The 23860-nt window shown below is 43.7% G+C and overlaps 3 protein-coding genes across 4 annotated transcripts in view; 2 read left to right on the top strand and 1 right to left on the bottom strand.

The window, feature by feature from the left end:
• Positions 1-23860, top strand: part of SPATA6L (spermatogenesis associated 6 like) — a 146895-nt gene that overhangs the window by 105367 nt on the left and 17668 nt on the right. The window lies entirely within an intron of this gene.
• Positions 1-23860, bottom strand: part of SLC1A1 (solute carrier family 1 member 1) — a 74920-nt gene that overhangs the window by 44265 nt on the left and 6795 nt on the right. For both annotated transcript variants that reach the window (XM_073345246.1, XM_073345247.1), the window contains exon 2: positions 3-143. In XM_073345246.1, the coding sequence (XP_073201347.1) occupies positions 3-143 (141 nt within the window). The remainder of the gene's footprint in view (positions 1-2; positions 144-23860) is intronic.
• On the top strand, positions 14607-16400 carry LOC140912099 (uncharacterized). Its single transcript, XM_073346254.1, has 2 exons — positions 14607-15254; positions 15841-16400. Exons 1-2 carry the CDS (start codon positions 14672-14674, stop codon positions 16359-16361), a joined length of 1104 nt encoding a protein of 367 aa, XP_073202355.1. The 5' UTR covers positions 14607-14671; the 3' UTR covers positions 16362-16400.

The raw sequence follows: 23860 nt of genomic DNA, 5'->3' as shown, positions 1-23860 counted from the left end.
ACCTGTAATCATGCTTGATACGATCAAGGGTAGAATGATGAGTTTGAGCATTCTCATCAGAACCTCTCCAGGAAATGCAAAGTAGAACTTGTCCAGGTTGGAGAGCTTGCCATACTCTCGTACTAGAACTCCTACCCCAATACCTAGAAGGTACATTAAAAACATAACACATATTCAGGATTATGCAGTAGGTTGTCATAAATACATAGAGGTGGAGGAGAAGAAAACACAAGTATTAAAAAATGGGTAAAACAAAACTGACTACCAATTTTATTTTTTCCAAAGTAAGGTGACTTTTAAAATGACACCATGTAGCAACAGAGATACATACACCTCAGTCTTTTCTCTTGGCATATTACCGTCAGGTAACTAATTAATACAATAAATAATAGAATAAAATGTCTGAGTTGTGAGGACCAGTAATTTAGGCAACCAAATAAGGACACAAGAGCCTAACTTTAAGCATCTGTTTTGAGAAAACTTAGCGTAGGTCTTCTGAGGCTCAGCCCTTAACCACAAGGCCAGCAGGACTTTGTACAACTTACTCTATTTACATCTATCAGGAGGGTTTGCAAATGGAATTTTAAAAAACTTAAAACATTTATCACAGTTAATTCTACTGGTATATTAAAAAAGAAACTAAGATGATTGATATGTAAGGAATTTTCTGATTTGGTTGATCCATATCAACTAAAATATATGTAAACTAGCAATATTTTTACATCATACACTCCATGTCATTAGAAAGAAAAACATCATGTGAAAAATCAGACCGCATCATTGTAGTTGCTACATTTGTTTAATAATCACCAAGTATTCAATTAACCTAAACCACTATTCAAATCAAATTATGCTTGTATTACTCCATTTGAGCCACCCAGAAAACATCAGCCAGTGAGTATAATCAATGGCTAAAAAGAAATTATCAGACACATTGATATTTATTCTTATCTTTCTCTTAAACAAATTAGGTGATTACTCTGTTTAAAGGAATGAGGTAAAAGATAATAAATATTACTGAAAACAAATCCTGGTCCAGGAGAGTTAATCCCTCCACTCTGGCTGAACAAACCCTTTATTTTCAATTTTAACCTAATCTAAGAAATAAACATCAGTGGGCTAAGACACGTTTACCAATGTTTTGACAGCTATTTAGCTCTTGTTTCCCTAAATAATTATAGAATCATAGATTCCAAAGCCAGAAGGGACCATTGTGATCAGTCTGACCTCCTGTATTACACAGGCCATAGAACTTCCCCAAAATAATTTGTAGAGCAGATCTTTTCACATAGATGCGTGTGGTTTGAGATATTGGATACTATTTTTCTAATCAATAATTTGTGTTTAACTATGACTTGATGGGTGTTTGATATTGCAGTTATATTTAGTTGGGTTATCATTGATCCTTTCTTTTTATATTTCCCAGTCTGTATTTTATGCAATTTAATAAAAATGGTAAATATTTTTTTATTTTTTTCTCCTCACCTTTCCATACCCTCCCTCCACCGTAGTTTTTATTTTAAAGGGAATAGTTGTATAAGGCAACAACTTTGCAATCACTCTGCACATTCAGGTCCTGGTCATGCAAAGTGTCAAGAGCCCTAATCTCCAACTGGGTTCAGTTCAGCATGCAGGACTGGCCCAATCCGGCAAACTCTTACTAATGTTAGTTGCCACATTAAAGTTAGACTAGGCCCTGATTTTTAAAGGTATTCTGGTATTGCTCTACTCAGTGTTGCAACACCTAACTGACTTAGGAGCCTAAGTCTCATTTTCAAAAGTGACTTGTCTACACTTAAAATGCTACAGCAGTACAGCTGTGCCACTGTAGTGCTTCAGCATAGACACTACCAACGTGGATGGGAGGGGTTCTCCAATCAACATAGGTAATCCACCTTCCTGATAGGTGGTAGCCAAACTGATAGGAGTATTCTTCCATTGACCAAGTGCTGTCTACAAGGGGATTTAGGTTGGCTTAACTGTGCTGATCTAGGGGTGTGGATTTTTCACATTCGTGACTGACTTAGTTAAACCGACCTAATTTTCTAGTGTAGACCAGGCCTTAGGCTCCTAAGACTCCTTGAAAGTTTAGGCTCTGAAATGTCGGTATGTCTTCACTACCCACCGGATTGGCAGGCAGCGATCGATCCAGCGGGGATCGATTTATTGTGTCTAATCTAGATGCGATAAATCGATCCCCGAGCGCTCTCCTGTCGACTCCTGTACTCCAGTGCTGCGAGAGGCGCAGGCAGAGTCGATGGGGGAGTGGCAGCAGTCGACTCACCGTGGTGAACACACCACGGTAAGTCAATCTAAGTATGTCGACTTCAGCTACGTTATTCACATAGCTGAAGTTGCATAACTTAGATCGATTCCCCTCCCTCCCGTCCCCCAAGTCACTTTTAGGCTCATGAGGTCTACTCTACAGACCTATATTGGTATAACTACGTTGCTCATGGCTGTGAAAAATCCACACCTCTGAGCGATGCAGTTATACCAGCCTAACCCCCCCGTGGTGGACAGTGTCATGTCAACACAGCTACCGCCTCTTGGGGAGGTGGATTAACTACGCCAGCGGGAGAGCTGACTCCCGTCAGCTTACAGCATCTTCATTAAAGTGTTACAGCAGCGCAGCTGCATCACAGTGACCAAATGTCCCGTTATTATTGGGACCATCCAAATATTAGGGGCTTTGTCTGATATATGCAGCTACACCCCCACCCTGAAAAAAAAAAGTATTCTAATTTTTCACACTTGCTGTGTAGTCACCCTAAGCTGCGCCAATGCAGAGTTTTAAGTGTAGCCTTGGCCTAAGTCAGGTAGGTGGTGCAATAAATAACTTTAAAAATCTAGGCCTAGTGTATATCTAAAACTACAAGCTCAGCAGCAGCACAGCTGCAGCTATACTAGTGTAGCATAGTAGCCATTTAGTGATGGAAGAGATTTGTTCATCGCTGTCATTAATCCACCTCCTTGAGAGGTGGTAGCTAGATTGATGGAAGAATTCTTTTGTTGACCTAGCAGCGTCTATACTGGGGCTTAGGTCAGCTGAAATACATCTCTCAGGAGTGTGAATTTTTCACATCCCAGAGTGACATAGGTAGGTCAACCTAAGTTTTAGGTGTAGACCAGGTCTAAGAGACTGATGTAAAGCCCATTGAAGTAAATGGATACTTGCAGGATAGGGGCCTTATTTGGTTTGGGACTCTGCTGCTTCTGTGACAGCAGTAAGTAAATCAAGATTAATCAGTTGACAAAAATTGTGTACAAGGTATTTCCTTGATTCTCAGAAGGTTTGTTTCCAAAGTTATCACATTTCTTTGAGAGCAAAATGGTAGGTTATGGGATGAAACGGTGGGAGCGGTTCTGAGGAAGAAGAGGGGGGAAATGAAAAAAGCCAGCTATAAATACGTAAAACATTAAGAACATATTTTTAAAATGTTGCTGCTTATTGGGGTTTCCCTTGCTTTGGCAGTTGCAAGCTCTGTTCTGGGCTACTGCATGAATATATGACCAAGCTCTTTGAAAATTACAGTGAGGACTTTCTGATCTAAGCACCAGATTTAAAATGCCTCAGCTGGTGTTCTGTGTCTTTTGGGAGAGGATGGGGGGGGGGGGCAGCACAGAAAGGCACAGCTTTGAGCCAGCTTCAACCTCTCCCTATTCCTGTCTGCTCTGGGAGCCAGTGTGGCACGTGGTGTGTTAAGTACAGCAAGAAGGAATTGCTCTACTTTATGGCAGCATCCCCTGGGGTATGCCTATGGGGTACCCAGGCAGCCACAGCAGCGGAGCATGGGCACTGTGGGGACTCCTGGATCTTCAGAACATCTTGGCCTCTTCCGAGCACATTCTCTATCCTTCTCTATGGCATCCCTACACAGTGTTTGCACCTGAATAATTTTTCCCTAGCTGGCTAAGGATCTTTTATGGCCCCAGAAACTTCAGGTTCACATCCACTTAAGCTTGTCTCAGCTCTTCGTTCTTCCAGTGCAGATAAACTGAGTACCACAGTCTTGCTATATGGGGTCTTTCATATGAGACCTTAAATACTTAGATCTTGTGTGCTCCACATGGAGACTAGAATCTCATGGTGCTTTATGTAAACTAAGGATTTGCACATGTATCACCACCCAAAAATTCCTTTTGTTGTGTTGTTCACTAGTTCAAATGCTATCTTCCACCCTTTAAGTGTCTGCATGTCTGTGTGCTCTTTGTAAGTACCATAAAATTTACCTCCCTCAAGTGTGATGATAAACCATCTTTTCTTCACTCCAAACAGAACAGCAGCAACTAGGCATGGGAACTTTATGAACTTCTACCTCGTTTGTATTGCTTCTACTAATGTGCAAGTTAACCTTTCAGCCAAATCCCAAGCAACTAAAAAGCTATTCCTGATTAATTTCTGTCAGTGAGCACAGACAGTTTAACCTTCCTGCAACACCCTGAATCTTATCCGCCTTCAAGATATTTGCAATATTATGCAAGTGTCCTTCATCAGTGGAAGGAGAGACACAAAACTCTCTGCTGTTTATCTAAGTGCCTAAATGAAATGTGTTGGAAAAGAATTAGTCTGAGTTCTATGTTAATTCTAAAGAAGGCTCTTAAAGCCCTAAATGTAAAAAAAATTACTGAATGTGTACTTATCAAGCTAAGTCACTAAGGCCCTGATCTTGCAAACTCCTATGTACATGTTTAAATTTAGATCCCAGTGTTTTCAATGGAATTACTCACATGCCTAAAGTTAAGCACATTTATAAGTGTTTTCAGGACTGGAGTTTACATTTAAAATAAAGTGTTGTAATGTATATAAAGTACAGTTCCACCATATATACAAATACTTGTTAATACAGAATGGAACAGGTACAGTCTCAGAGCAAGGTTGGTCTTTAAAAATAATTCTGAAAAGCTTAGGGAAAAAGTCTTGCTATTTAACAGTCTGCTTCTTATTTCCTTTACTCTAGGCAGGAGCTCTGGCTAGAGGACAAATGTGGCTAACTTTTCCAAAATGCCTTCAAGGGGAGAGATGGGAAAAGGAACCATTAGCTACCAATCTCCCACTGTAAGGATAAAGAGGTGCTAGCTAGGGAGTAGGAACTGATGTCAGGCTGAGTCACGAGCTGAAGAGAACCCATCACTTCTGCCAGGGAAACGTTCAGTGTTGCTAAGTATGCAATATTTAGGTGAGAGAGCAAATGGAACATTAAGAACGGAGAGTAGTTGGCAGCATGGGATTGGGGAGAAGGGAATGTTAGAGATAACATCTACTTAAAATCTAGTCAGTTTCAAAAAACAGAGTTCAAAGTAGCTTTGGGTGCTAGACTTGCTCTTGCGCCTCTCGGACAATTTTTGCGGTTTCAAAAGCACATTTTCCTATTTTTAAAAATGTGTTTCTCTCCCACATTGCTGCATAAAAGACCAAGACAAACAGGAAAACTGATTAAGGCCTTTGCTCTGCAAAGACAATAGTGCAGGTTGACCTCTGCACTCACACACAGCCCCACTGACTTCAATCAGGTTCTGCACAGGGCCCAGCCAGTGGGTTCTTTCTCCAGGATTGGGTCTAGTTGACTAGACGGTGGGAAAGGGAACAGATTATACCCAAAGAGCTGTCAGAGGCACATGGCAGGCAAGTTGAAAAATATTTTCCCTTAATCTCTTTCAGTTCCAGTCATCTTAGGTGTTACTTGTAACAACAGTGACAAAAATGTCTTTGAACAGTGTCTTTTTAATTATTCCAGATGGTGACTTACTCATGAAATGATTATATACACCTTTTGATTTCCTTGCACTGTATTTAATAAGGTTACTGGAAAGTGGAATGGGTCACCATTCGTAAGTTGTTTTCCCTGATCTTCTGTTACCCTCTCCACTTTTTTAGGTACCACTTCTACATGCCATTTTTTCAAATTTTTAAGATGGGGGTGGGGTTTCCTCAGACTCTCACCCATGTAATTTGTTTGTTTGCTTTGGAATCTCAGACAGTGCCACAGAAGAGGCTTACCTCTCTCAGCAATATTTTGAAACAGCGGTGCTGCCACTTCCCTATTCAGTCTACATTCTGACAAGTAAACAGCAATTAATTCTTAATGACTTGTGTAGCACCTCAAAGCACTGTGGAGTTAAAATAGGACAGCCACTAAAAATGGAGCTAGAAATGCTACACTAGAATTTAGGACAGGAAGTGAGAAGAATATTTTATTCAATTGAAGTAATGGGGGAATTTTGGTAGGCAGCACATTTGCCTATGTATTGGAATTTGTGAATCATAGGTTCCATTCCTTTCTGAGCTGTCATCAGCATCAATTATGTCAGTACCTCTTTTCTGACTGTGGAATTTTATCCTTGGGAAATGTAATGCAATATAGGAAATGTAGTCTAGTGTAGAACAGATTCCTGTACGCACCAGTGTTTTAACACTATGCTGATTAGACCTGTTCTGAGCAATTTAGAGGACACAGTTAAAAATGTCCATGTTATTGCTGTTGCTACCATCTTTGAAAGTGAACCAATATTAGGAACAGTAGAAACTCTCTCGTGTAGACAAAGTTTCAATCTGTTATTTTCTTCTTCTCGCCCTTCTTGTTATTCCATTTCTCCTGGAGTGGTTCCACTTTCTATAAAATACTTGAATAATCATTGGACAAGAGGGCATGAAAACTGCTCGATAGCCTGGTTCTTAGGGCACTCACCAGGGATGTGGGAGCTCTTGGTTCAATTCCTTGCTCCACTTAATTTTTTAAATAAAAATGGAACAGCTTCAACACCTCTTCCCCAAAATACCCTATAGGCCAATGATTCAGGCACACTTAGGGTTTCCAACCCTCCAGGGTTGAGTTGGAGTCTCCAAGAATGAAAGGATTACGTCATGTGATGAAACCTTCAGGAATATGTCCAGCCAAAATTGGCAACCCTAGGCACGCTCCTGTGAGGTAGGAGACCGAAGTTCAAATCCCCATTCCACATCAGGCAGAAGAAAGAACTGAAGCAAGATCTCCCACAACCCAGGTGAGCACCCTAACTAGTTGGCTAATGGTTATATGATGGGCTCCTCCCCTCCCCCTTTTGTGACTCAAGCCCTTTAAAAATGCACAGGCACAGCACATTTCATTCAACCCAAAATAGACTTTTTTGATTTACTGATTTTTTTTTTTAAATTTCTGGATTGGGTTCAACCAGAATCAATTTCCCCCCCAATATTTTTGGAACTGCCAGCAAACAAAAAAAAAAATCAATTATTTACCGACCCCTAATAGCAGTCGGTGTGATAGGAGAGGGTAACTACCCATCAATTCATCACAAACGAGTCTCCACCACAGAAAGTTGTACAGTGTCCTGGCTCTTGAAGAGGGAACCCTGTGCTTCTCCTATAGCTCTGCCTAATGGAGAGGAAGCAGGAAATGATGTGAAATGATAGCATCTAGAGTTAGCTACACTGCAGAGCTACTTCTATCAAATCTGAGGCCTCTCAAAATCCAGGAGGCATGGGAGCTCTCTAAGTAGGTGATAGTACCTGCCTGCTCTGTGCGGGCATGAACCTCAGAGACTAGGTAAACTGTGATTAGGGAACCCTCTAAATGGTACAGCTGCAAACCAAGTACTTAGATGTGTCTGTCTCATTTGGGGCATCATGTAGGCGTTCACCTGTTTGTTTGGCATAATCTGACTCACCTGTAAAGTATGTCTCTGCATCTTATTATTTATAGCTATTGTTTTTGAAACATTCGCTAGGACTGGTGCATAACATTTGCAGGGAGAGAACTACACTTACAGTGCTTCTTCCCTTTAACCATGGTGTTATCTGGCAAATGACAGAAATTTAGGAATTATTAAAAAAATAAAATAGGTGCCTTGTCAACAAGCTCCTGCTTCCTCAGGACTCAGCTTTGCTGATTAAGCACTAGCACATGGGGGGGCCTTTGTGGAGCTGCATCACTGCAGCCATGTGCCTTCATAACTCCACAGCCAGTCACAGCTAGCTCTCCTGGTGCAACAAAGCAGGGCCAGGGCCTCAGGGTTGCATGGAGGAAACAGCCCCTGCACTTCTTCCAAGCACAAAGACAACAGTTGGGTTTTACGAGGGCTGCCAGCATGCCCCTTTCCCTCGTGGGGCGGGTCATGCCATGCCACACATCCCACCCACCTAACAACAGAACAGCCTTCCCCCCCACATTCCCTATGGCCAGAGCCCCCTTGGACCCGCTATGCTCAGCGCCCCTCCCCCAGACCCTGCCACTAATGCACAGTGCCCTGCACGCCACCACCCCTGTCCGGTGCCCCCCTGCCCACAGCCCCACCACAACTGCCCAGTACTGCACACAGAACCCCCACTCCCTAGTGCCTCAACATACAGATCTTCCCCGCTCCCTCACAGCCCAGCACCCGCCCCAGGTCCCCAGAGATCCACTCCCCCATGCCCTGCCTCCCGGCCACACAATACTCCAGATGTGGCTTCACCAGTGCCGAATAGACGGGAATAATCACTTCCCTTGATCTGCTGGCAGTGCTTCTCCTAACGCAGCCCAATATGCCATTAGTCTTCTTGACAACAAGGGCACACTGTTGACTCATATCCAGCTTCTCATCCACTGTAATCCCCAGGTCCTTTTCTGCAGAACTGCCGCTTAGCCCGTCAGTCCCCAGCCTGTAGCAGTGCATGGGATTCTTCCTTCCTAAGTGCAGGACTCTGCACTTGTCCTTGTTGAGCCTCATCAGATTTCTTTTGGCCCAATCCTCCAATTTGTCTAGGTCACTCTGGACCCTATCCCTACCCTCCAGCATAGCTACCTCTCCCCCAGCTTACTGTCATCCGCAAACTTGCTGAGGGTACAATCCATCCCATCATCCAGATCATTAATGAAGATGTTGAACAAAACTGACCCCAGGACTTAAGTTTCCTGTAAGTGGCGCGGCCATGCAGCAGCATATTTAGCGCTGTGCAGGTGTTCAGGGAACCCACCTGGGGACCTACTGTGGCCGGGGATTGGCCAGGGGAGGGGCGCCCCTCCCCCGGCCCCAACCTAGCCAGGCCCCCAACCTGCCATGGCCGGGGTGCCCGGTCCTGGCAGGGTGGCCCAGCCCAGCCCGGCCCCAGCCACGGCCTGGACTCAGGCGTAGCTCGGGGTGGCACAGACCCAGGAGTGGCCCGGCCTGGACCAGACCCAAGTACAGACAGAGCGGCCCAGCCCAGACCCAGGTGCGGCTGGGGCAGCATGGACCCAGGTGCGACCGGAGCCTGGCCCTAGCCGCAGCCAGGGCAGCGTGGACCCAGGTGCAACTGGAGTGGCCTGGCCCAGCCCCAGGTGCTCCCTGGGCAGCTTGGCCGGGTCGAGCCCCAGACGCGGCCAGGGCAGCCCGGCCCAGCCCGGACCCAGGTGCAGCTGGAGCGCCCCTCCCCTGGCCAGAGCCCAGCCCCGGCCTGGATCTGCTGGGGCCAGGGAAGCGGTGCCTATCCTGCAGCCCCAACCCCGGAGCTGCCATGGTGCGGAGAGGCGCCTCTCTCTCACAGCCCAGGTATTGCTGTGGGAAGAGAGAGCTGGGGGGAGTCCTCTCTCCTCACCGTAGCCCTGGTGCCCCTTCCCACACCCAAACCCCTCATCCCCAGCCCCACCCCAGAGCCCCTGCACCCCAACCCCCACATATCACCTCCATATTGGTGCACATAACAAAATTAATTCCACACATGGGAGGGAAAAATTAATGGGAACACTGCCCAGGACCAAGTTCATTCATGATGTACCTCCACTGAAGTCAATGACTTACATTTTCACTCTTTGTATAGATCAAACACAACCTGAAAATAGAACAAAACAAATGAAGCCCTATAAGTAAAATATCTATAGCCACAAAATAATAAACATTTTGTTTTTATTACAAAATAATTTCAAATATAATCTGAAAAACATGCTTATTTCTCAACAATCAGATCTCCTCGCTTCCCATAATGAGTTAATTTGGATGGCTCAAGATAACAACTCTAGTGACCTCTTGGTTTCAGACCTCTATTTTTGTTGTTCTAAAAATCTGATGTCATTCACTGTGATATTTTTAAAATTTATTTTGGTCATTATTCTTGATTACTAGGACTACATAGCTGATAAATTATAAACCTGGGTCTTCTCAAGACATAATATTTATTCCAGGTTCCAGTCTGCAGGAGACGAGCTTATCAGCTTTGAGTTACTCACCATCTGTCTGTTCTTAGTCTTCTTCCCATCTCACTTTACAGCCTTTCTTTCGAGAATCTCCTCCACTCACATGGCTTCAACTGCTACTTATCCACTATTTTTTTTTTTTAAGCAAATCTACTTGCCCTCTCCTAAGTACAGCAGGGCAAAAATCTTTGACCGAACCATTTTTCAGTGTAAAATGCAGATTTGGTGACACCAAAACATTTTGTGAATTCATATGGGTTTCACCAAATTGTCTGTGTTTCTTAAAAAAATTAAAAAAACACCTCTCCCACAAAATAAAAACATTTTCTTTCTGACAAGTTCTAAATAAGCTGTTTTAATTTTTCACCTGGAAATGGCTTCTTATTTAGAAATCTTTAATGTCATGAAAAAACAATTCAAACATTCAACGCTCAAAATCAAAACAAAATGTTTCATTTGACCCTGAACTGTTTTTTTTAAACCTTTATTCTGGCTATAATAGTTGAGATTGGAAAGGCTGTTTAGTGAGAAACTGAAGATACAAGATAGTGACGTGTAGAGAAACTATTACTCTGCAACTAATCAAGACAACAACGTTGAGAAATCAAAGAGATGACCTAGAAATGGAGTTCTGATTAAGCAGGGTCAGGTTGCTTGTGATTCCTAAAACGTGTGGAGGTCTGAGAAAAGTTTGTTTTGCAATATATTGTGAAAGTGTTAGGGTTGAATAATTTGTAATCTTTGTAAATGGACATGATGTGTTGCACTCTGTCTCTCAAGAAGCTAACAAGTAAGCATGGAATGTGAAACACTTGGAAAGAGGAACAATTTTAAAAAAAATGAATTAGACTCTGCAAATTTTTTATCTGTGTTATAGTTCTGCCCTTCAGCATTAGAAAGCAATTAAAGGCATGGGAACATATGTATTCATCAGATGTGGTATTGCTTGCAAGGGTCAGATGCAAGAATGCTACAGATGCTACAGTGTTTCTGGAAAAGGAAGAGGTAGATGTCATAAAAATAAAAGGACAGGTAAACACCTTTCTGTATACAGTGCAATAAAATCCCTCCTGGCCAGAGGCAGAACCCTTTCACCTGTAAAGAGTTTAGAAGCTAAGATAACCTCACTGGCACCTGACCAAAATGACCAAAGAGGAGAAAAGATACTTTCAAAGCTGGAATATGCGGAGGAACAAAAGGCGTCTGTCTGTCTGTGTGATGCTTTTGCCAGGAACAGATCAGGAATGCAGACTGAGAACTTCTGTAAATTAGTAAGTAATCTAGCTAGAAATGCATTAGATTTCCTTTTGTTCAATGTCTGGTAAAATAAGTTGTGCTGAATGGAATGTATATTCTTGTTTTTGTGTCTTTTTGTAACTTAAGGTTTTGCCTAGAGGGATTCTTTATGTTTTGAATCTGATTACCCTGTAAGGTATTTACCATCCTGATTTTACAGAGGTGATTCTTTTACCTTTTCTTTAATTAAAATTCTTCTTTTAAGAACCTGATTGATTTTTCATTGTTCTTAAGATCCAAGGGTTTGGGTCTGTGGTCACCTGTACAAATTGGTGAGGATTTTTATCAAGCCTTCCCCAGGAAAAGGGGTGGAGGGCTTGAGGGGATATTCTGGGGGAAGACATCTCCAAGTGGGCTCTTTCCCTGTTCTTTGTTTAACACGCTTGGTGGTGGCAGCATAGGGTTCAAGGACAAGGCAAAGTTTGTACCTTGGGGAAGTTTTTAACCTAAGCTGGTAAGAATAAGCTTAGGGGGTCTTTCATGCAGGTCCCCACATCTGTACCCTAGCGTTCAGAGTGGGGAAGGAACCTTGACAGTAGATTAACAATGCAAATACAGTATCTGTGATTAGCCTCAATTGGTGCATTATCTGTGTTTACTGGGGCATATGGACAGAAGGTGTCTTTATATTTTTGTGGAATGGGAAAATAGCACAAGGAGTCCTACAGAGGTTGTTTTAGACAGTCAGTGGGAAATCAGTGGTAGGAAATATTTTACTGATGGTCTTATTGCTTTTCAGGTGGGGCAGGAATGTTCCATCAATTTCAGTGGCTTTATTCCATTTTGGGTTTTATGGCATGGAAAGGCACCTAACAGTCATTCCTTTCAAATCTCCCTCTATTGAAAAATCCTTATAAAGTTCTTAATCTATATGTCCAAATTCCCCATCAGTTTGAACTGTGCACGTTGGTCTAGGCCTGAAGTTTCATGTACAAAATAGGGCTGTCAATTAATTGCAGTTAACTCACGTGATTAACCCAAAAAATTAATGGTGATTAAAAAAATTAATCACGATTAATCACACTGTTAAACAACAGAATACCAACTGAAATTTATTAAATATTTTTGGATGTTTTCTACATTTTCAAATATATTGATTTCAATTACAACACAGAATACAAAGTGTACAGTGCTCACTTTATATTAGTTTTTATTACAAATATTTGCACTGTAAAAATGATATACAAAAGAAAGTATTTTTCAATTTACCTCATACAAGTACTGTAGTGCAATCCCTATTGTGAAAAAGTAACTTAGAAATGTAGATTTTTTTTTGTTACATAACTGCACTCAAAAACAAAACAATGTAAAACTTTAGAGCCTACAGGTCCAAGCAGTCCTACTTCATGTTCAGCCAATCGCTAAGACAAACAGCTTTGTTTACATTTACGGGAGATACTGCTTCCTGCTTCTTATTTACAATATCACCAGAAAGTGAGAACAGACATTTGCATGGCACTTTTGTAGCTGGCACTGCAAGGTATTTACATGCCAGATATGCTAAACATTTGTATGCCCCTTCATGCTTCTACCACCATTCCGGAGGACATGCTTCCATGCTGATGATTTTCGTTAAAAAAATAATGCATTAATTAAATTTGTGACTGAACTCCTTGGGGGAGAATTGTATGTCTCCTGTTCTGTTTTACTTGCAGTCTGACATATATTTCATGTTATAGCAATCTTGGATGATGACCCAGCACATGTTGTTTGATTTATCAACACTGTCACTGCAGATTTGCCAAAACACAAAAAATGCACCAATGTGAGATTTCTAAAAATAGCTACAGCACTCAACCCAAGATTTAAGAATCTGAAGTGCCTTCTAAAATCTGAGAGGGACAAGGTGTGGGGCGTGCTTTCAGAAGTCTTAAGAGAGCAATATTTCAATGCGGAAACTATAGGACCTGAACCACCAAAAAAGAAAATCAGCCTTCTGCTAGTGGCATCTGATTCAAATGATGAAAATGAACATGCATTAGTCAACTCTGTTTGGATCGTTATCGAGCAGAACCCATCATCAGCATGGATGCATGTCCTCTGGAATGGTTGTTGAAACATAAAGGGACATATGAATCTTTAGCGCATCTAGCACATAAATATCTTGCGACACCGGTGACAACAATGCCGTGCGAACTCCTGTTCCCACTTTCAGATGACATTGTTAACAAGAAGTGGGCAGCATTATCTCCTGCAAATGTAAACAAACTTGTTTGTCTGAACAATTGGCTGAAGTAGGACTGAGTGGCTCTAAAGTTTTATATTGTTTTAGTTTTGAATGCAGGGTTTTTTTTGTATATAATTCTACATTTGTAAGTTCAACTTTCATAAAAAAGAGATTGCACTACAGTACTTGTATTAGGTGAATTAAAATATACTATTTCTTATTTTTTACTTGGAAATATTTGTAATCAAAAATAAATATAAAGTGAGCACTGTACACTTTGTATTCTGTGTTGTAATTGAAATCAATATATTTGAAAATGTAGAAAACATCTAAAATATTTAAATAAATGGTATTCTCTTATTAACAGTGTGATTAATTGCGATTAACTTTTTTAATCACTTGACAGCCCTAGTATTCTATTATTATTTAACAGTGCGATTAATCACGTGATTAATTTTTTGAATTGTGCGATTAATTAAGATTAACGCTTGACATCCCTAATTCAAAACCAGTTTACATGAGAGGCGGGGAAACGTTTTGTCAAATGAATGAACAAATCTTGCTTTGAAAAAAAAGTTTCAGAACTTGCTGTCAGACAGCAAAGGAACTGAGTTTAACTTCAATTATCTTTGCTTTTGTTCTGTAGATATATTTCTAGTCTGAGGATGCTTGTCAAACCTCAACACTAGTGTGAAATTTAGCCCTGGTCTACACTAGGACTTTAGGTCTAATTTAGCAGCATTAAATCGATGTAAACCTGCACCCGTCCACACGATGAAGCCCTTTTGTTTCGACTTAAAGGGCTCTTAAAATCGATTTCCTTACTCCACCCCTGACAAGTGGATTAGTGCTTAAATCGGCCTTGCCGGCTCGAATTTGGGGTACTGTGGACACAATTCGATGGTATTGGCCTCCGGGAGCTATCCCAGAGTGCTCCATTGTGACCGCTCTGGACAGCGCTCTCAACTCAGATGCACTGGCCAGGTAGACAGGAAAAGAACCGCGAACTTTTGAATCTCATTTCCTGTTTGGCCAGCGTGGCAAGCTGCAGGTGACCATGCAGAGCTCATCAGCAGAGGTGACCATGATGGAGTCCCAGAATCACAAAAGAGCTCCAGCATGGACCGAACGGGAGGTACGGGATCTGATCGCTGTTTGGGGAGAGGAATCCGTGCTATCAGAACTCCATTCCAGTTTTCGAAATGCCAAAACCTTTGTCAAAATCTCCCAGGGCATGAAGGACAGAGGCCATAACAGGGACCCGAAGCAGTGCCACATGAAACTGAAGGAGCTGAGGCAAACCTACCAGAAAACCAGAGAGGCGAATGGCCGCTCCGGGTCAGAGCCCCAAACATGCCGCTTCTATGATGAGCTGCATGCCATTTTAGGGGGTTCAGCCACCACTACCCCAGCCGTGTTGTTTGACTCCTTCAATGGAGATGGAGGCAATACGGAAGCAGGTTTTGGGGATGAAGAAGATGATGATGATGATGAGGTTGTAGATAGCTCACAGCAAGCAAGCGGAGAAACCGGTTTTCCCGACAGCCAGGAACTGTTTCTCACCCTGGACCTGGAGCCAGTACCCCCCGAATCCACCCAAGGCTGCCTCCTGGACCCAGCAGGCGGAGAAGGGACCTCTGGTGAGTATACCTTTTGAAATACTATACGTGGTTTAAAAGCAAGCATGTGAAAGGATTACTTTCCCTGGCATTCGCGGTTCTCCTGGATGTACTCCCAAAGCCTTTGCAAAAGGTTTCTGGGGAGGGCAGCCTTATTGCATCCTTCATGGTAGCACACTTTACCACTCCAGGCCAGTAACACGTACTCGGGAATCACTGTACAACAAAGCATTGCAGTGTATGTTTGCTGGCATTCAAACAACACCGTTCTTTATCTCTCTGTGTTATCCTCAGGAGAGTGAGATATAATTCATGGTCACCTGGTTGAAACAGAGTGCTTTTCTTCAGAGGACACTCAGAAGAGCCCATTCCTGCTGGGCTGTTTGCCTGTGGCTAAACAGAAATGTTCCCCGCTGTTAGCCACAGGGAGGGGGGAAGATTGAGGGGGTAGCCACGCGGTGGGGGGAGGCAAAATGCGACCTTGGAACGAAAGCACATGTGCTATGTACGTAATGTTAACAGCAAGGTTTATCCTGAAAGAGTGTAGCCACTGTTTTATAAAATGTGTCTTTTTAAATACTGCTGTCCCTTTTTTTTTCTCCACCAGCTGCATGTGTTTCAATGATCACAGGATCTTCTCCTTCCCAGAGGCTAGTGAAGCTTAGAAAGAAAAAAAAACGCACTCGCGATGAAATGTTCTCCGAGCTCATGCTGTCCACCCACACTGACAGAGCACAGACGAATGCGTGGAGGCAAATAATGTCAGAGTGCAGGAAAGCACAAAATGACCGGGAGGAGAGGTGGCGGGCTGAAGAGAGTAAGTGGCGGGCTGAAGACAGGGCTGAAGCTCAAATGTGGCGGCAGCGTGATGAGAGGAGGCAGGATTCAATGCTGAGGCTGCTGGAGGACCAAACCAGTATGCTGCAGTGTATGGTTGAGCTGCAGCAAAGGCAGCTGGAGCACAGACTGCCACTACAGCCCCTGTGTAGCCAACCGCCCTCCTCCCCAAGTTCCATAGCCTCCACACCCAGACGCCCAAGAACGCGGTGGGGGGGCCTCCGGCCAACCAGCTACTCCACCACAGAGGATTGCCCAAAAAAAAGAAGGCTGGCATTCAATAAATTTTAAAGTTGTAAACTTTTAAAGTGCTGTGTGGCATTTTCCTTCCCTCCTCCACCACCCCTCCTGGGCTACCTTGGTAGTCATCCCCCTATTTGTGTGATGAATGAATAAAGAATGCATGAATGTGAAGCAACAATGACTTTATTGCCTCTGCAAGTGGTGATCGAAGGGAGGAGGGGAGGGTGGTTAGCTTACAGGGAAGTAGAGTGAACCAAGGGGCGGAGGGTTTCATCAAGGAGAAACAAACAGAACTTTCACACCGTAGCCTGGCCAGTCATGAAACTGGTTTTCAAAGCTTCTCTAATGTGTACCGTGCCCTCCTGTGCTCTTCTAACCGCCCTGGTGTCTGGCTGCGTGTAACCAGCAGCCAGGCGATTTGCCTCAACCTCCCACCCCGCCATAAACGTCTCCCCCTTACTCTCACAGATATTGTGGAGCACACAGCAAGCAGTAATAACAGTGGGAATATTGGTTTAGCTGAGGTCTAAGCGAGTCACTAAACTGCGCCAGCGCGCCTTTAAACGTCCAAATGCACATTCTACCACCATTCTGCACTTGCTCAGCCTGTAGTTGAACAGCTCCTGACTACTGTCCAGGCTGCCTGTGTACGGCTTCATGAGCCATGGCATTAAGGGGTAGGCTGGGTCCCCAAGGATACATATAGGCATTTCAACATCCCCAACAGTTATTTTCTGGTCTGGGAATAAAGTCCCTTCCTGCAGCTTTTGAAACAGACCAGAGTTCCTGAAGATGCGAGCTTCATGTACCTTTCCTGGCCATCCCACGTTGATGTTGGTGAAACGTCCCTTGTGATCCACCAGAGCTTGCAGCACTATTGAAAAGTACCCCTTGCGGTTTATGTACTCGGCGGCTTGGTGCTCCGGTGCCAAGATAGGGATATGGGTTCCGTCTATGGCCCCACCACAGTTAGGGAATCCCATTGCAGCAAAGCCATCCACTATGACCATCCACATTTCCCAGGGTCACTACCCTTGATATCAGCAGATCTTTGATTGCGTGGGCTACTTTCATCACAGCAGCCCCAACAACAGTAGATTTGCCCACTCCAAATTGATTCCCAACTGACCGGTAGCTGTCTGGCGTTGCAAGCTTCCACAGGGCTATCGCCACTTGCTTCTCAACTGTGAGGGCTGCTCTCATCTTGGTATTCATGCGCCTCAGGGCAGGGGAAAGCAAGTCACAAAGTTCCATGAAAGTGCCCTTACACATGCGAAAGTTTCGCAGCCACTGGGAATCGTCCCAGACCTGCAACACTATGCGGTCCCACCAGTCTGTGCTTGTTTCCCGAGCCCAGAATTGGCGTTCCACAGCATGAACCTGCCCCATTAGCACCATGATGCATGCATTGGCAGGGCCCATGCTTTCAGAGAAATCTGTGTCCATGTCCTGATCACTCACGTGACTGCGCTGACGTCGCCTCCTCGCCTGGTATCGCTTTGCCAGGTTCTGGTGCTGCATATACTGGTGGATAATGCATGTGGTGTTTAATGTGCTCCTAATTGCCAAAGTGAGGTGAGCGGCCTCCATGCTTGCCTTGGTATGGCGTCCGCACAGAAAAAAGGCGCGGAATGATTGTCTGCCGTTGCTCTGACGGAGGGAGGGGCGACTGACGACACAGCTTACAGGGTTGGCTTCAGGGAGCTAAAAATCAACAAAGGGGGTGTCTTTACATCAAGGAGTATTTCAGGCAGGACTTCACGGAGGGTTCCAATAAGAAATGGTAAACCTAAGTTATTGTTCTTATTAGAACAAGGAGGTTAGCCTGGCCTCTGATTGATACATGGCTAGATTTACCTCGCTGCACCTTCTCTGTGAGTGACTGCAGTGTGACCTAGAGGAATGAGTCCCCCTAGACGGGGGAGAGGGGAAGCAAATGAATACAGAACAAATCTGGTCTATTTCTTGTTTTGATCCACTCCATCTATCTTTTACATCTTTGGCTGGCAGCAGACGGTGCAGAAGGACTGCATGCCATCCACATCTCATGGCTGCTCGGCAGAAGATGATACAATACGACTGCTAGCCATCCTCATCTCTTGCCTGCCCGGCAGAAGATGGTACAGTATGACTGCTAGAAATCCGTATCGCCTGCCTGCTCACCATAAGACGGTTCAATAGGACTGACTGCAGGACTAAAGAGAATGACCTGGTCAAGTCACTCCAAATTTAGTCCCTGCGCCCATGTCTGTCCAGGCGCTCCCAGCCGACGTGGCCAGGAGCACCTCGGACATGACGATGACGGCTACCAGTCGTACTGTACCATCTGCTGCCACAAGGCAAGGGGTTGCTGCTACTGTGTAGCAATGCTGTACCGCGTCTGCCAGCACCCAGGAGACATAGGGTGACGGTTACCTGAGCAGGCTCCATGCTTGCCGTGGTATGGCGTCTGCACAGGTAACTCAAGAAAAAAGGCGCGAAATGATTGTCTGCCCTTGCTTTCACGGAGGGAGGGAGGGAACGGGGGCCTGACGATATGTACCCAGAACCACCCGCGACAATGTTTTAGCCCCATCAGGCTTTGGGATCTCAACCCAGAATTCCAATGGGCAGCGGAGACTGCGGGATAGCTATCCACAGTGCAATGCTCCAGAAGTCGACTCTAGCCTCGGTACTGTGGAAGCACTCCGCCGAGTTAATGCACTTAATGCACTTAGAGCATTTTCTGTGGGGACACACACACTCGAATATATAAAACCGATTTCTAAAAAAGCGACTTCTATAAATTCGACCTTATTCCGTAGTGTAGACATACTCTTAGAAATAAAGCCATCCACAGTCTGTTTTGTGTCTTAATAGTCAATCCAGAGTCTCTTTTAGAGATGCTGTGTCTTGTAACTCACAACACGGATTCTGTCTTTCTGTGCTACTACGTATAAATGAATTGGATTGAATTGTATGGAGTTTTGGAGAAGGAAAAGGAGACAAGCATCACAGCTGTTTAAAGAGGTACTACTGCGTGTGTGACACTTAGTATCACAGCAGGAAGAAACTGAAACCTCTCATTAAATTTCCAGACTAATCGTTGACTCAGGATGTCTGGTTTGCATTCATTAAAAATTCCAAATTAATAAAAGATGTAATTGAAGATTTAAAGAACGGAAGTGAATATCAGATGTTTAATGGAGAACCAACATTACCATGAACCTATCAGACAGTAATTCACTTGCTTTATCATAATCTCTTTGTTTTGTCCTCATGACAAAAATAGGAACAGTTCAGTTTTCACAAATGTGTTTCCAAAGATGGTTCATCCTTTTTCATTTTTTATGTGCTTCATGCTGTGTTTTGCAAGTGCACAGAAATGGTTCAGGAGAAAAGAGCCACAGCCAAGAAAAGGGGAACCCAGAGATGACGGAACAAGGAAATGGAAATAGGAAACACTGAGGTCTTAATATTTTTTCAGAATAGTGTTTTGTTTTGTTTCCCTTACATCTCTCTGAAGCAGAAAAGTTTCTCAAGCCAAGCCTAAATACTTTACAAATTGCAAATTGTGTCAGAGATTCCAGGCCAAATTTACATCTGAAGCTGCCTGCCCAAAGGAGTCCAGTATGCTCCCTGGGATTGCAGACATGAAGGCTATCTTCCATTTCGAGGGGAAATACCAAGTGTCTATCAAAAGAGGGATGTCATGTTAAGTGTTCTGCTGCTGTCTCTTCCCCCATGTTGCAGTTACTCTCATAGGAACTACACCAGTGGGATCCCCAAGTGTGTTCAGCATTTCTCCAGTTGTATGCTGCTTGCTTTGACATGTAACTGTGAAAAAGTCATCTTATTTCTCAACTCATTTGCTTCCTGTACACATTCAGTCATCTCTGCTCACTTGAGTAGTAAAAATAAATTTGAAGTATTTTTTATTCTTGTTAACCCTGCAGAGTCAATACAGTTAAGAGAAAGTATGATGGAGTCTATCTGTTCTTATGCATCATCAAGAGAACTGCCAATTAAGTTCCCGCTGCGGGTCCAAATTCTTATTTTTTTGCAACCCCAGTGAAGGCAATGTGCTTTGTACAGGTGTCATGGAGGTCAGATTTTGGACTGTAGAATTTTACTACTAGTGCCAAAGTACAAGTCCAGGTGTATGTCTACACTGAAAAAAAAAAGAAAAAAAAAGGTGTTCTTATCTTGGTTAAAATAGCAGTGTTGCCATGTCTTCACTGCTTTTAACTCAGGTTAGCAGCTCGAGTTAAAGCCTGTAGGGGAGCCTGAGGTTGAACTCAAACTACTAACCTAAGTTAAAAGCAGTGAAGACATGGCAACACTGCTATTTTAACACAAATTAAGAACACACTTTTTTTTTTCCAGTTTGCAATGTAGACATGGATCTCCCTGTGCCATTTTTACAGTCAATTTTCAGAGAACAACTCAACTTTAAAGGGTCCAAATATATGAAGATATTCCAAGCTAACAGTTCAATTCCTGTTAGCTGGAAAGAAGGAGGAAAATGGGGGTGGGGGGGGTGGGAGGGGAATCTTGTTAAACAGATGCTGACAACAGACAAAAGTCTCACCCACCTTTAAAAATAAAACACGAGAGATTGAGCAGGGATGGAGCAGAAAGGATTTTTCCCATCCACCAAGACGGCAGTGGCTGGGACAAACCCATGCTCCCCATATTCAAAAACACACACATAGAGCTTTAAAATGTTTTTTAAATAAAGAAAACAGATGACTTAGCTTTAACTTGCCTGTAGCTCCACCCCCAGCATCAGGTCAGGCAGTGAGTTTACTCCAGGTGTAGGAAGCATTCATGGCAGAATGATCCTTTCCCTGGATGGGGCTCTGGGGCCCAAACATAAAAGGCTATTTCTTCATAGTCGATTGCTCCCCTTCCTACCTAGGTGGCCTGCCACTAATTCAGCATCTATGGCCTTCTGGGCTTGCTCAACTCATAAAGCCATGGTTATATTTTACTGCAGCAGGCCCTTCAATGATTAAATACGTAGCACTCCTACTAAATTTTGAAGAAGAGCTCTGTGTAGCTTGAAAGCTTGTCTTTCTTGCCAACAGAAGTTGATCCAATAAAAGGTACTACATCTCACCCATCTTGTCTCTCTATTTAATTAGTGGCATTTGTAAGAAAACCTAGTAGATACAATTACACCCAGAGGCACAGTCTCATGCCCTTGGCAATGAGATTTTCACACTGTGTTTTCTTAACTGAACATGTCCCATGGAAGATTGCCAAACTAGTGTTTTTACTTTGAAGAAAGGCTGTGTTTCTCCTCAAAACCTTAGGTAAACACTTTTTTCCCCTCCAGCATCTGTTTAACAAGATTTCCCCCCTTTTAATGGGGACTCAGGAAATCTGGGTTCATTTCTCAGATCTGCCATAGACTCCTTGTGTAACCTGAAAGTCTGATCTGTAGCTCATTGAAGTCAATGAAAAATCTCCCTTATACTTCAGTGGGCTCTGGGTTAGGTCCCTAATCTATTTGTGCCTCTGTTCCCAATATGTAATATGGGAATAATAGTGTTTCCTTTCTCCACCCATTTGTCTGTCTTGTCTAGGTTGAAAACTTTTCAGGACTGGAAAGATCTTCTACCATGTGTATATACAGCACCCAGCACACTGAGACCCTGATCTTGCTTGGGAGCTCTGGGCACAACGGTAGTAAAAATAAATGATAAAAATATTGATAACAGCAAAGTAAAGGTTGCTCTATAAAGAAATAATCAGAAGTTGTACGCATTCTCAAGTGCCTGTTGACACATTATCATCTTAAAGGACTGAGGTTGAGGAGAGTCTTGCTGACTGGCTAGACACCCCCCATCACTTGCAGCTACAGAGGGGTTAATTTTCTTTTTACCTTTAACCCTTCCCAAATCAAAGTGGAATTTTTGTGCTTCCTATCTCATAAATAAGGCTACGTTTTAGCCACAGGTATTTTTAGTAAAAGCAATGGACAGGTCACAGGCAGTAAACGAAAATTCACAGCCCACAACCTGTCCATGACTTATATACTATATATCCCTAACTAAAACTTGGGATGGGGGGGCCACCGGTGCTGTGGGGGGTAAGTCTGGAGGTGCTGTGGGGGGGTGTCCCGGGACCCCTGCTGGTTTTGGGGAGGAGGTGGGTGGTGGCGCACAGTCCAGGACCCCCTACTGGGGGTGGAGGAAGGTTAGCAGGGCTGGCAGGCTTCCTACTGGGCTCCGCGCAACTGGCGGCCGGCATGTCCCTGCAGCTCCTGGTGGGGTGGGGGAGGGAAGGCCGGGGGGCTCCACACGCTGCCCCTGCCATGAGTTCCGGCCCCACAGCTCCCATTTGCAATGAACCACAGCCAATGGGAGCTGTGGAGGTGGTGCCTCCAGGCAGGGGCAGCATGCAGAGCCCCCTGGCCCCTCTGCCTAGGAGCTGCAGGGTAAGCACTGCCCTGCACCCCAACCCCCAGCCCTGAACCTCCTCCCATACCCAAACTGCCCCAGCAGTAGCTGGTGCAACTGGCTCAGGGGCTGCCTCATCTGCTTGGGCAGCCCCGGTGCCAGCTGCACTGGCTGCTGCAGAAGTCACAGAGGTCATGGAAAGTCGTGGAATCCATGACCTCTGTGACAGACACAGAGCCATACTCATAAATGAGTTGGTGAAGTTACACAGCTACTCTAAAAGTAAACTTCCTCATTGTAATACTTCCTTCCTTTATTAGATACAGCGTTTCTCGACCTTTTTGATACCAGGGACTGCCTTGCTGCCTTCCTAAACTGTGTCAGGAAGATCTCAGGACAAAATATGTATGCCTACAAAGAGTGACTAATTGGCCAACGGAAAATGGAGGTTTAATAAGTGATGTGAAACCACACCATCTATTTAGTAATCTTATCCCTGAAAGATGAGGTCTCATCATCATCATTATCCCACAGATTATCCCTTGTCTGACTCTGTCTGTTATTAAGGGTTCCTGACACTTCTCAGTATAAGGCCCTATTTTCAGTTGCTTATAACTTTGCCAAATTTTAACTGTTAATGTTGTAATTTTCCATGTCAGGTAGCTGAGGACTCACTTCTGCAACTGAAGACAATGGGAGCTATGCTTTGATTATACAAAGTGCTATATAATGCTAAGTACTCTGCAAAACTGAGTCCTAAGGTTCTTAAATTGAGCACCCACAATTTAACCTCCGTGCATCAGTTGTCCATCTGTAAAATTGGGATAATATCACCCCTTATCTCATTGCGGTGTGAAAATAAAGTAATGTCTGTGAAACACTGAGATACTACAATCAGCGCTATGGAATAACCCATGAGAAAATTATTAATTCTGCCTTCAGAGCAGGGTTTGAATACTGTAAATAAGTATGTACTGTAAATAAGTATGTACTGTAAATAAGCGAAGGGGTCAGACATTATTCAATGAAAAGACAATAACATATTGACTCTCTACTCATTAAGAACTTACCATCCATCCTGTGCACTGAATGAGACAGGGGTCCAGGGGAAATAGTAATAAGTTATTGTGTAATTAAAGACTGTAGCACAATGCATACACA

This window comes from Lepidochelys kempii, chromosome 5 (assembly GCF_965140265.1).
Source record: "Lepidochelys kempii isolate rLepKem1 chromosome 5, rLepKem1.hap2, whole genome shotgun sequence".
Taxonomy (NCBI): domain Eukaryota; kingdom Metazoa; phylum Chordata; order Testudines; family Cheloniidae; genus Lepidochelys; species Lepidochelys kempii.
Note: the sequence above shows the minus strand (reverse complement) of the source record. Positions and strands in the feature narration are given on the sequence as shown.